We start from the raw sequence: 14,164 nt of genomic DNA, 5'->3' as shown, positions 1-14,164 counted from the left end.
GTTGAGCCTGATGCAGATATTGTACAACATTGCACAGGCCAATACAATCTGTCCCACCTTCTCTGGCCTGTACATGAGCGCACCCCAAGACCGCTCAATCACCACCCTGGTCCTCACATGGGCCCAGTTGTATGCAACTTCCTGTGACGTCTGGGGATTCCTCAGAGGGGTCATCAGCCATGGAAGCAGTGGGTATCCAGAGTCACCTAAAGGTGGAGACCCATGTTGAGTACTGTAAATTTGTAACAACATTGCCCGTGATGGTGGCATTAAAATGGTCAATCTGTGCATGCATGTCCCATTTCACATTGTGCTTCACTGTTTCACATTCCAGTCCTTGCATGCGCATTGCACTGCTCAAGGTGTTGTCCCAAAGCAGGCATTGACTGACCCTACGCGACTATGTCTGATGATACACTGCCTTTGCATTTGGAGTTTTGGGGGTTGCATCCTGGTCCCTGCAGTGCATTTAGTGTGGATGTCCCATTGGGGTTTGTTTGTTTTATTACTTGTATTGCGCGCCAGACCCAGAGGTATCAGGGAGCATTGCATACAACAACTTACAGCTTGGTTACATAACAGTTTAAGCATATACAGATACAATAAATATACATAGCAGAGCAAATGAAAGGAGTACATGTTATTACAAGATGGACACAGTACATACCCAATCGGGGCAGTAAACGCTGAGAGGCAGGTAAGTAGGTACAACGATACAAGGTTGGCCAGGCGGGGGTGGACAGGCAATCGTTGGTCATAGGCGAACAGAAATCTGTTGCTTATTTATCCGCGTCTTTGATCCACCTTATTAGGTTCTTTCGGAATTTAATGTATGGTTGATCTGTTCGCAGAGTAGGGGGTAGGGAGTTCCAAAGTTGAGCTGCTTTGACCTGGAAGCTGCATCCTGCGACTTTGGAAAGTTTAAATCTAGGTAGTGAAATGCTGTTGGAGTTGGAGGATCTGGTGGATCTTGTCAGACTTATTCTAGTAAATCTCTTGGATAGATAGCAAGATGCAGCATTGTTTAGACATTTGTATACAAGTGAAGCCACTTTTAGCTGGATTTTCTCATGAGTCGAGAGCCAATTATTTGCTCTTCTGATTTCAGAAACGTGGACTCTACTGGATATACCTAGTGCTGCTCTAAGAGCATTATTCTGAAGGAGTTGGATTCTTTTGATAGTTTCCTTATTGGCCTCAATGTAAAGAGAGTTGCAAAAATCCAACTCTGATAGAACAAGTGCTCTAGCAAGGTTAATGCAGCTGTTATTGGACAGCCAGAGTTTGCCTGCTCTTATGAATTTGCAGGTATAAGCAGTGGTGGAAGCCATCGCATTGACCTGTTTATTAAAGGAGAGGGTAGAATCCAGGTAAAAGCCCAGAGTTTTTACCTCATGAGCGGTGGTGATTTGATAGTTGTCAATGTTAAAGGAGGAATAGTTGGGACCCAGTTTTTTGAGGGTGAAGGAGGTGCCCAGGATAATAATCTCAGTCTTATCATCATTCAGGCATAGTCCGTGGGTGGCCATCCATGCCTGAATGATGATACACCCTATTCACCAAGGCCAAATCCTTGTCATAATCACCAGTAAGTGGTAGGAGAATCTGAGTATCATCTGCACAATTAGTGTAGGAGATACCAAGAAGGTCCAGATCATCGAAAAAGGGCTTCGTGAAGATATTGTATAAGGTGGGAGAAACACAAGATCTCTGAGGCACTCCACATGTAATGGGGATAGAGTCTGCCGCCGCAGTGGGGGAAAAGACTCTCATGGTCCTATTGTTAAGAAAGGATTGAATCCATGCTATGGCTTCTTCAGAGAAATGAGCAGCCAAGTCTGGATGTCTACTTAGGACCTTGTGGTCAACAAGGTCAAATGCAGCTGATGGGTCCAAAAGGAGGAGTAGGGCTGATTTCCCTTTATCACTGAGCTCGTCAATCTGGGCCTTTAGGCCTATTAAGGCTGTTTCGGTCCCATGCTGGGGTCGGAAGCCAGACTGACGTGCTCCTAGGAGGTGGTTGGCTTCTAGGTGTTTTTGTATTTGTGAATGCGCCATTTTATCTATGATATTTTTAAGAAAGGGCACTGTTGTAATTTGGCAGTAATTTGTAGGTATGACCGGGTCTAACGTCTATTTTTTTAATAAGGGTAGCACCCAGGATTCTTTTAGGTTACCTGGTATGGACCCCGTCACGAATGAAGCATTAATACATTTCGAGATGAAGGGAGCCAAGTCTCTAGCTGTATCCTTTATCAGTTAGGCTAGGTATTGGTCTCCCTGACAATTAGAGGGTTTGAGTGATAGTATAATTTTTTCTGTCTCAACAATAGACTCTTTAGAAAACTTAAAGCAAGGGAGGCAGGTGGTGTTTTTAGGAAATGTAGTGGGAATTTTGGGCGTAGTCGCTGGGCTAAGTGATGCTTTTTTCTTGGCAATTTTGGCCTGGAGAGTTTTGACATTATTGGCCAGAGCTTGCTGTATATTAGTGCACCAGGATTTATCTTTAACACAATTATCTGGCACTGGGATGGAGATTCGATTTCTTTCAAGATGATAAAAAGTTCCTTCATGCTTGAGTTGGCTTGGGATAGTTAGTGTTGTAGGTTTCCCGGTTTGCCAACAGTATTTCCTTTTTGTAGAGGATAGATATATCCCTGAGAATTATTTTATTTTCATCAGAAGGTTGTAATCTCCATGCAACCTCGCATTGTCTTTTTTTTAGTACGAAGTGTTTTCAGGTGCGGTGTATACCAGGAGTTAAGATGGGCTTTGGGTTTGCTTTGTCTCATTTTAAACGGTGCGATTGAATCAAGTGCGGTAGATATAAGTTTGTTGTACTTGTTCACCAAAGCTTCGGGCCCAGGTTCTCTGGCAGCAAATTGAGTTTAGGGAGGATCAAGGGGAGTAGATTTCCCTGGGTGATATTTTTTTTGTTCCTCGTCGTAATGGCCGGTGCAAGCTGGGTGGTAGTGGAAGTAGGTCTATTAGTTGCTAGCGCAAATGTTATGAGGTAATGGTCTGTCCAGATCTGGGGGGAGATCGATGAGATAGAGTATTCTCCCTTTGTTATGGGTAGGGTGGAGCACTCTTTGGATTAGGCCTAGTTCTGTTAGAAGGTTAGCCACACTAGTTGCGTGAGGGTCATTCGGGTCATTAAATCCCAGGTTGAGGTACCCTAGGAGGATAACCTGAGAAGAGTTTTTTAAATTGTTAGACAAGATAGTGGAGATATCTTCCTCAAAGGTTCCAATGGGGCCTGGAGGTCTGTATATCAGGTAGATGGTTAGGGTTTGAGAGTTTTTAATCAGTAGCTTGGCTATGAGGCTTTCGCAAGATTTAATATCATTGGATGGAGCTAGTCTGATTGACAAATTAGATTTAGCAATAAGGGCTATGCCTCCTCCACGGGCTTCGCTTCTATTAGATCTTAAAATGGTGTATCCATTGGGGATGGCTAACATAAGGGCAGGTCCTGCAGCGGCATGAAGCCAGGATTCGGTAATAGCCAAGAAGTCAAGGTTTTCGGTCTGTATGAGGTCTGCAATCTCAATAGCATGAGCAACCACAGATCTAGCAGTAATTAAAGCACCCTTCAAGTGGGGGATGGTGGTTGTTGTTGTACATAGAGTTCCTTTAGGCTGGGTCATAGAATTAGTATGAGTAAGTGCCTCATGTACCCTTGGGGGGAGGCTCTGAGGTCTTTGTGTACTATTATTGAGATATTTGCTGGACGTGATCTTACTGCGGTTTGAGGTGGTAAAAGTTCTAGCTGGAGGTTCATATAATTTATCTAGTCTAGCTTGAAGTCTTACATTTCAAGAGGTAGTGTTAGAAGGCTGGGAATCAAATGTAGGGGCCTGCTGTCGTTCGACATGGACACTGGGGTTGGTCAACGATTGGGTTTGTGTCTTTGTCATTGTGAAGTTGTGGGCCAAGAGTTGGTGTGGGGCTGGCAATATTCTAAGTTTGCAGGCTAAGACTATTGACAGTATGAAGAGGGGTAAGCTGTCTCCTAAGGCCCACATCTTGTGGTGTTGCAGAGCTAGGATAAGGCAAATAGTACTGTGGTATAGTCTAGGAACCATATGAGGTGCAAAGGCAAGGTAGGCTGGGTCTGTTAGTCGAAACCAAACAGGAGTACGTTTTAATCTAACAAGGTCCCATTTGTAACCGTGCGTGATGGACAAACCTTGGGAGGGCGTCTAGAGGGCGCATGTAAGGTACGATATTTTCAGTATCTCATGTGGACCAAATGCAATGAATACAGCGTGCTGTGGCGCAATACAAATCGTATTAGTCATGCAAAATATATCAAGTACAGTACAATACAATACCATATAGTTCAGCCTAGCAAAATATATCAAGTACAGTACAATACAATACCATATAGTTCAGCCTAGCTGGTATTTGGGTGCGGCATACTGTGGCACCCGGAACAGGTGAGAAATGCTAATTGCAAGAGAGTTCTAGTAGGTGACCAGAGTTGTAGCATTAGCTCAAGAAGGGTGAGGAGTGCAGCGTATGTTACTTGGGGGCAGGTGTGGAGGCTTGCGATATCGCGGTCACCAGACTAAGAGCAGTGGGCATGCGATAGACAGGTTTGAGAGCACATTGTGAACAAATGTGATGAACTCCTTGGTGAAGGCTGATGTTAGTAAACTGGCAGCTGACTGGAGCGGATGAGGAGTCAGTGTCAGAGCAATACTGGGGGTTATTGACGGAATACGTATGACTCGGGACGCCATAGAGTACGAGTACTTAAACAGTCGCCATATAGGAATAGGTTGTCCAGAGCGTCCTACATGTTCCAAGGGGGCTGAACTGGGTATGAAACAGAAATTGGCGGTACCGTAAACAAATATTACGGCGTATGCTGGGCTTCAGTATACAAAGACTTGCACTAGTACATAAACACCTAGATTGAGTATAATCGGGAAATGGGGGAAAGCAAATACATCAGATTAATGCTTACCGACTGTCCAAGAACACGTTTATATGTGGCTGATCAAGTTTATTGGGGGGGTTAGGCCGTTGGTTGGCAGGAACAAAGTTGGGCAGGGGTCCTGGCCTCGGCCGCTGGCAGTTCTCTGGACAGGCACGGGACAGGAGCCTTCTACGCTGGCCTTACACGAGGGCCGGCTTCGCCTACCGGTCGCCTCGGATTGGCTTAGTAGACGCTGGGAGCACCAATCAGCTGTGCTGTGATGCGTCGTGGGTCTGCTGGCAATAGTGGAACAACGTGGGCCATCTTTGAAGTTCCTCAGGCCCATGCGGTTTTGTAACGGCTGAGGTTACAGTAGTTGTGCAGTAAAGAAAATGCTGCTGCAAGCACTGCTCAATATATGAGATTTGAAGCAGCAAAATGAAAATCTAATTTAGCATGTAGGCACTATGGCTGCAGCGACCTCTGCGAAGCTCATAGGCTTATCTTACTTCTCCTTAGGTGTGCCGTGGGAGATGCTCCTGCAATCACGGTGTGCTGGAGCTCCTGCTCCGCAAGGGATCGTAGATGAAGAATGAGGCTCGGGACAGGAGCCTTCTATGCTGGCTTTACACGAGGGCCGGCAGGTTGCAATGGCCCGCTCAGTGACAGCTACATATCAACTCACGTGCTACCCCGGTGTGCTGTGTCCTGTCAATTTAGGGGTGCGCTGTGGATCCTGCATTTGCAGGGCGCATTCTAACATGCACTTGTTAGATTGTTACACCCCTAACACCTCCATTGGGTGTCACTCAAGCTGCAAGGTAGATGGGATTGTGCATTTACTCACCCAACATCCAGGACCTTTGTCCCCTGTGACACGCCATGTATGCCGGCAGGGTGCTGTTACACAGGATCATAGCGTTGTGGGTGTATTCTGGGAACTGGACACAGCAGTGTGTGATGGCCAGGTTGGTGTAACAGGTAACCTGGACATTGAGGGAATAGATCTGCTTCTGGTTCCTGTAGGCCACCTCTGAGGTATGGGAGGGCACCAGCTTTACATGCGTGCAATCCAATGCTGCAACCACATTGGGTATGTCCACAATGGCAGAGAACCGGGTCTTGGTGGTATTCAGCTGTGCCAGGGTAGTGGGGAGGGCAATGTGTTGGCCCACATGGTGCAGGAGGGCCCTCCAGTACCTGCACCAGCACTCTGGAGAATGTGGGCTGCAATATGCCATGCAGCTGGCTCATAGAATGATGGAACGTGCCAGAGGCCAGGAAGTGCAGGCCCAACACCAGCTTTACCAGCGGTGGTATGGCTGTCATGATGCTGATTCCTGCTCCCTATGTCCTCCTTGATGTGGGCAAGGAGTTCTCTGATAGTCTCGCTGTCAAGGCTGTACAGAGTAGGATTTATATGTCCATGAGGGTCTATGGTGTGGCCCTTGTGCATGGGATCACTGTATGCCGCTACGCCCTCACCACCTGTATCCCCATCTGCATCCTCCTCCTCCTCTCCATGGCCTCGTGTCGCCAATGCTGATACTCCAGCAGCTATAAATCAGCATGGAGCACCTCCAGGTCCATGTTAGCAGCAATGAGTGGCAGCATGATTGTGTTGGTAAGTGTTTTTGGGCAGGTGTGGCCCTTTAGTACTCTTCTGGTGTGCACTGGGTGCATCTGGGAGGATTGAGTGCACCTGTAGCCTGTTTGACATCACCTGTGTCCATTTACTGGCTGCATTGAGGTTTTGGTATCTCTGCCAGAGATTTGCCGGTAATATCGGCTAATATTGCCTGTATTACCAGCAAATCCGTACTCTTTGCGGGTATCACCAATGCGCCGGTAATATCGGTGCAGGGATCTTGAACATCCGGTATTACTTTGCTGGTATTATCGACGATAATTCCAAAAGGTCCAGTATGTAGTGCCGGTATTACTGGCAACCGTGTTTCTGCCTACTTGTAATTTGCAGATTAGTTAAAAGTGACAGTAATCTGAATTACCGACACTTTTAACATTAATTGGCAAACTTGTAACGAGGCCCAATACAAGGTTATTTGTAGTAAAAGGAATGACACTTGCTCATTTATATGCCAGATTTTATAGTCACAAGAAAAATGTACTTGCAGGAAAATTAGAACGTCTGAACTGGTAATTAACTCTTTACTGCTAACCAAAGGAATAGCTGGTGCTCTTCCATGATGGAAATATACAAATAAGCATCCTAGCCATCACATGAATACATCAAATCAACACATCCAGTCATCTAGTGGCAACACCTCTAAAATCTGGAGTTAAACAGGAGGACAGGAACCAGTTAGAAATTAATCGATTCTGTAAAGGTGCCCGTTTTCTTTTGGCATGTAAACTAAACTCCTCTACTTTTGGTGCTCTTCAACCAGCTTGATCACATGATTTTAAAACATCTAAAGTAGCACATGAAGAAATTCTGGAGGGGGTGATACTAGCCCAATGAGGGAATAACAAAGTTTGTGGATTTGAACAACCCTAGGGGGTCCACCTGGGGTATTAGGATCCACTGATGGGGATGAAGCTGCCACTTAAGTATAAGTGCTCCTTGATGGTAAGTGGCGCAACTGTCCCTTCTAGAAGTTGAAAGATTCCTTGGATGTGTCCAGAATAACAGGAACTGTAGGTCAAGTCTTAGGAGAGAACATGCATTACGTTGAGCTGCTGTCAATCAATTTGGTCATTGCCATTTTACGGTTTTGATTGCTTTTAAAGCCTAGAAGTGCTGTTCAGAGCTTTCAGAGAATGTGAAGCTAATCACACAATGAACACAGTTACAACTCGCTGCTCTTGTGTTTAGGTGTGAAAGTAGTTACCCTCAAGTCCACCTGACTCTCCTAGCGGTGAACGTGGCAAAGAATACAAAGCAACACACCCAAGAGAGGGAAAGGCAGTTAAAAGGAACAGTAAAAAAGTAGTAAAATTCAATAAAGGGAATGTCGCCGAACTATACTAACTTTCTAACATGGACAGTTCAATTCTTTGAATGTGATTTAGTCAGGTCAGAGTCAAGCTCAAGGTCAACTGGGGCCGTTGGACACCAAGATGGAAAAAGTTGCTTAATGTGCCCCAAACAGGTGTTTCTTCTAACAGGAATAAACGACTCCCATAGCGATCAATGCTTATGATATGAAGACATTCAGTAAATTGTACTGCTGACAGAAAAGCAACCGGAACTGCCAAAAGGTTTGGAAGTTGATATGAAAGTCAAAGATGCCCAGCAGTGGAGCCTCTCCAGTTTGGCAGTATAGATTTTGATGAAGAAAAGGAAAAATCCTACGCAGAAAAGAAGACTTTAACAGAGGTGATGTGCTAAAGATAAACTTGACATGAGAGGATATGGTGCAGCTGCATGATAGCCGACTATGCAGATCCAGTAGAAAAACTGGTGTGCCACCAGGCAGGTCTGGCAAGCATCGGGTCCCTCAGACTCTAAAGGTATTTGATGAATATTCCTTTGATTTGGTCTTTTGTGACAGCAGGCCTCTGGCTCTATAAGAGCCCTCAGTCTTTCGGTGCACCTGCTTTTTCATGCCAGGGCATTCAGAACAAGCAACAAGGCATCCTTTGGGGGCAAATAGGCCTTGGAGTCTTGTAACCCATTTGGTCTGCATAAGTCAAAGCAGGTAGTGCTACTCATAGTTCCTACAGGCTAAGAATGCTGGAGCCTGCAAATCCCACAGTTGTTTTCCTGTCGGGAGTAAGACAGTGGGCAGGTTGCCGCAGCAGAACTTCAACAGGGACCTCTCTGGGATACGGTTGCTCCATGGCAATTCAGGACTCTTCCCACAAATTGACAAATGTCAGGAACAGATTCTACTATCATATAGGTATATTGAAAGTGAATTGCAAACTCTGCCTCCAGCAGGAATCGCAAATTAACAAGGGGGTTCCTGGGAGTCCCTCTGCCAGACCTTAGTCCTGGTTACGAGAGACTTACCCAGAGTCTTTAGCTCACTATCTTTCACAGAGAAGAAATATCCCAAACATATCAGTCTTTGTCCTGCCCTGGGGCAGTCCAGCACCGAAATGCTAGGCAATTCTCCTCTGAACAAGAGTACCAACAGAAACCCCAGACACGTGTTTCGGTCTGGTTGGACCTCATCAGTAGGGTGGATCTGTGCCTCTCTAAGAATAGTGAGCAAGGGTCCACGTCTGGATTCCTCTAGTAATTTAGGGTGAGACCCAAAGTTACTTAAATATGCAAATTAACAAGGGGGGTCCTGGGAGTCCCTCTGCCAGACATTAGTCCTGGTTACGAGAGACTTACCCAGAGTCTTTAGCTCACTATTGTGCATCTTTTCAAATCTTTTGGTGTTTCACTTAGTCGTACTTTGTGTCCATGCACCACGCTTCCAAGGCACAAGGTACCCAAGGGCATAAAATGGGCACATAGGAAATTTGTTTATGCAAAGGCAGTCAAGTTTATCTGTGGAACTCCTTGAGAACAGGGGTGGAAGAAGATTCAGGGACCGGAGGTAGTAACCGAGGAAGTTTAACTGTTCAAAACCTTCTTTAAACTAGAGAAAGACACTGCGCAAGGTTCACCTGTTTTAAAGTGTGGGTAAGCCATTGGTACTGATGGCTTATAGGGACCATGGGAAGAGGTTAAACCAGCCTTGCAGGGCAAAGGGCACAGACTTTGAGGAAAGCCCATCTCCAGTAAGACCAGATCATTAACAGATTTGTGATGTAGCTGGGGGCACCCCTCTGTAGCTATATCAGGCTAGGAAATGGAACCTGGTATGTAAACTGCGTCAGGACATTTGTCCTTGCAAGTGGAAATGCTTAAGTGTGAACCGGGATGAAACATAAGAAAGTACCCCACTAGAAGTGTTCAAAGGGAAGTAACAAAATACCTTAGGGACTGCAAAGGGGAGGTGACAGCAAAGAAAAAGAAAAACGTACCCGACCTGCTTATTGGCAGAAAAGGCAAAAAAGGTGTGGCAGTTGTTGATCCATGTATATGGGCGGGTTTTCACAATGGGGTACACACAAAACAGATTCATTCTAAAACCTACAAACGTAAGTATTTTAAAGATACTATGTGGGCATATCAGAACATGATGGTGAGCATCATTAATCAACATTGATGATTGTTTTATATAGCATTTTGACATTGCAAGACAGAAGTTGAGGATTTCAATTAGATTATCTTAACCAAAACTTGAAATGATATGTTGCATCAAAAGGTTTCTAAAGAGCAATTGTTCATGCTATTACAGGATATCATCAACATAAAAGTGTAATTACCGATTGATGTGCTCAATAGCAGTGTTAATTGTTACTCTTGGGCCACTGTGTTCTGGTCTCAAAACATAAGGTGGAAAAACATCATCGTCTAGAAGAGGCTTCATTTCTTTTTCGCTAGATCCAATGGACTTCGAGCATTTGTTCCTCAAGATCTTAATATTTTAAAACAAAGGTTCTGTTATTGTATGTGCTTTTTTATAATGAAGACATGACCCATAATTAGACAAATTAAATACATTGTGTATGTAGAGCATACACCAAAAAGTACAAAATAGGTGTTATTATAGAAACTATATTAATTCCATCAACTATGCACGGTCAAGTTTTTCACCGGTAACTTGCAGATTTCGCAAATTTCACCTCACTTGAAAGACCTTTTGCTGAAATAAAAATGTATTAATTCAAGGAAATATCAATGTGTACCTTTTCAATAGCTTTGTACGTTTTTAGGTCATCTTCAAAGTCTTTAATTTTGTCTGAATCTGCTAGCATGATGTAATTTGAAATCGGCGCTCTTGCTCTTCCTTTGGATTGTACATAAGAGCGATACTCTGTGGGTAAATCAAAACGAACTACCAAATTGCATTTTGGTATGTCAACCCCTTCTTCCACAATACTTGTTGCAACAAGTAAGTTGGTTTCATGAGCACGAAATTTTCTTAACACCTGCAAAAATATTGAGAAATGGAGAGAACAAAATGATCACTTCATTGTTCCAGAGAGTCTGAGGATGAAAAATGTAGCTAAAACACTTTCTTTTAATGACCAAAACATTAGAAAGTAGAACAATATATGTTTTAACTAATATTTCTGAATAAAGTGGCTCATTTTATAGTGGCTCATTTATTTCTGAATGCACATATTTCATCTGCACACAATTTGGCAAAGTAGTGAGACATTCTGTTAAAGCAGATAAAGCATCAATCTGTATTCCCTTGTGATTGCAATATGCTTTTAAAAACAAGTGCAAAATGGTGTCATTTTCAAGCATTTTGTAACAAACATTGGCTAAAAGAGCAAAGGAGGGTTTGTCAAATAGCAGGGTAACATTTGCAACGTTAAGGCAGATTCCCAATGAAAATAGAAAATATATTGGAGACTTGCTATGAGGGGACCCATTCTGCAGTAGGCACTGGCAAGAGTCTTATTTAAAATAATTTCTGTGTACAATAGAGGAAGCAACTTTGGTTTGCTGTAAAAAAAAGAAAAACACACAGTTACAACTAGAAGAATAGCGAAAAGCCTTCACAATAGCAGACATTAGTACATCTCTCCGTCTTTGTGTATGGGGTACACTACTCACCATAATCGTATTTCTGATGCTTGATCTGCTTAGATTCACATGCTTTGCGTAGGCCGACATCTAGTGGAAGTTGGAGAGTATTTCACATGAAGTTTTCGTAGTTCGATAAAGGGCGTCAACAGGGCGTGAATAATACTATCCCTAGTGTAACGTAGCCTGTGCCCATGGGCGTAATTTTAGTGGGGGACAGGGGTGTTTGTCCCCCCCAACTTTCATGGCAAACCATTTTGTCCCCATTCATTTGGCTGGGGCACCTTTTCTTCAGATGTCATGTCCACCCCAACATTTTCAGCAAAGTTACTCCACTGCCTGTGCCCATGATCCCTCACATGTCAAGGTCCTTCAGATTATTTGTTTCTGACAAGAGGGAGTGCAATTTGTAGATGTGAAGTGTAAGTAGAGACCATGAGGTGTGAAAGATCTACTGCTTTTTTCTTTTATTTCCCCCCAGGCACCTTCTACTGCAAGAGGGGAGTATGGGCGGGTGCATGTGAATCTAAGCAGATACAAGCATCAGAAATACGATTACGATGAGTAATGTAAGGAAGAAATGGAAGTGGTAGGTCTTAGATCTGTAGTGAGGGGGATTCCAATGTGCCCACACCAGAATGATTTGGAGGAGATCAGCACACATTTAAAAAATGTTGGATGCAATGTGAATTGCATGCTTTATGGAGATGAGAGTTGTTTCCCAACGAAGGCCTCCAAGGAAGCTTTTATACTTTTATTTGTCAGGGGACGCTGTGGCATGGTCCGTCCCGATGGTCACCCAAGGGGGTCCGTAATTACAAGATGTGGGTCGGTTTAAAGAGTCATTTAGCGAAATGGAGAGATGTTAGAGTTAAGTGTAAGGAACCTATGGTGGCAACAGTAAAGACAGACACAAGTGATCACAGTTCAAGGGTGTTTCTTAAACTGTATATGCGGGTTGGAAAAACACCTAATCTAAACCCAAATCTAAGATGACAAAGCTACAACCATCAAATGATAAAGAAGGCAGTCCGAGTGGCGTCTTGTCAAATAAAAGGCCTATATCAAGAAAAACCTATTGCCATTCCTTACGCTAAATACAAACAAAGAGTGTGGGATAGGGTTCACAGAAAAGAAAGAAGTGTTCACAAATAAGACAGGTTGCGGTAGTAGGGGTCTCCCTTTCTGACGTATTGAGCACGGGACAAGGTAGGACTCCGGAGCACAGCACACTTTCGAGCTTTCGCAGCACGAGTTAACAGTTCCGCTCTCAAACATAATGGCCTTCGGTGGTTAAGTCTCTTTTCTACAAACAGTCTCTGCTTCTGAGGATCTGATGTATCCAAAGAACAATTTACTTTCTTACCTGGTAACGTTCTTTCGATGGGATGTTCCGACAACGTATTCCATATCTTTGACATCTTGGACAGGTAATTACCAGAGCTGTGCTGCTTCGGAAACTTTTTTCAGCGTAGGCGTCCTGCGTCGATGACGTCGATATGCTCCCTCGAGGACCTCCTCCGACGGCCGACATCACCAGATGTTATAAGTAGGACGCACGACACCCCTAGCCTCAGTTGTAGGTTTTTCCTCCAGAAAGTGTGGCACCAATCTTCTGCCAGTATGACTACAGAAAGCCTTGCGGAAACGTAAGCTGCAATCACATAAGAAATTCTGTAGAGGGGCAGGTAGGGAGGGTACGGTGTGGAATACGTCGTTGGAACATCCCATCGAAAGAACGATACCAGGTGAGAAAGTAACTTGTTCGTCGAAGGGATTGGTTCCTCCGACGTATTCCACATCTTTGACAGACTCCCAAAGCAGTACCAACGTAAGGAGGTGGGAAAAGAATTTAGAAAATTTAGAATGCCCAATCAAATTGCAGAATAGAGGACTGCCTTGCCAAAGGCCAAATCTTGCCCATGGATAGAGTCCAGGGAATAATGTTTTACAAAAGTATGGACAGAGGCCCATGTGGCCACTTCGCAAATATTGCGAATCGGAACACCCCTCTGTAGTGCAGTGGAGGCAACAATACCCATAGTAGAATGGTGTTAAAACAACACTAGTACACCGATGAAAGGATACTGATGGAAAAGGATACAGTCGGACTTGCCCCGTAGCGAAGAGGAGTAGGACGATGTCCGTTGAGAACCAGACCTTCCAACTAATGTCACTCTCTAGCTGGGTGAAAATGACAGCTAAAGAGAGCAATTAGTGGAAAGGGCGTGTAAGAGACCAAGATCACATGACTGTAAAAAGAAATGAGAGTGACTTTAGTATATACCAAACCCAATCTGAATGTTACAACCTTACTAAACAACACTAACCTGTGATAGGAACAGTCCCCAGCAGAATGCAAAATCCATGGTCCTCCAAGGAAACAAGAAAATAGGGAAGGTTTTTAGTATGGGAACTACCCCGAACGGAACGAGGGCCGCACTAGAGACGGGTTGGTGCACTCAGGGTAGCGTCCTTAAGTTCAGTGCACTGGTCCGGAATGGAAAACCTCAATGGATTTGGAGGAAGGAAAGTCAAGGTCCCTTAATCAAATGACAGGTAAGCCCTTAATGGGAATGGAGTAAAATGACAGGCTGAAAGAAAGGCCACTGACTGGAATATCTAGCCTAGTGCTCCCCTGTTCCCCGAGTATTAGAGTAATGGGAGCTGGAGGG

The 14,164-nt window shown here is 44.3% G+C and overlaps 1 protein-coding gene across 1 annotated transcript in view; it reads right to left on the bottom strand.

Annotated features, from left to right (window-relative positions):
- DICER1 (dicer 1, ribonuclease III) overlaps positions 1–14,164 on the bottom strand; it is a 2,611,056-nt gene that overhangs the window by 1,596,980 nt on the left and 999,912 nt on the right. The window contains exons 10-11 of the mRNA XM_069637684.1: positions 10,640–10,882; positions 10,217–10,368 (exon numbers count right to left, since the gene is read on the bottom strand). Coding sequence (XP_069493785.1) covers positions 10,217–10,368; positions 10,640–10,882 — 395 coding nt within the window. The remainder of the gene's footprint in view (positions 1–10,216; positions 10,369–10,639; positions 10,883–14,164) is intronic.

This window comes from Ambystoma mexicanum, chromosome 14 (assembly GCF_040938575.1).
Source record: "Ambystoma mexicanum isolate Mex_15411 chromosome 14, UKY_AmexF1_1, whole genome shotgun sequence".
NCBI lineage: Eukaryota > Metazoa > Chordata > Amphibia > Caudata > Ambystomatidae > Ambystoma > Ambystoma mexicanum.
This window is presented reverse-complemented; position numbering and strand designations above follow the sequence as displayed.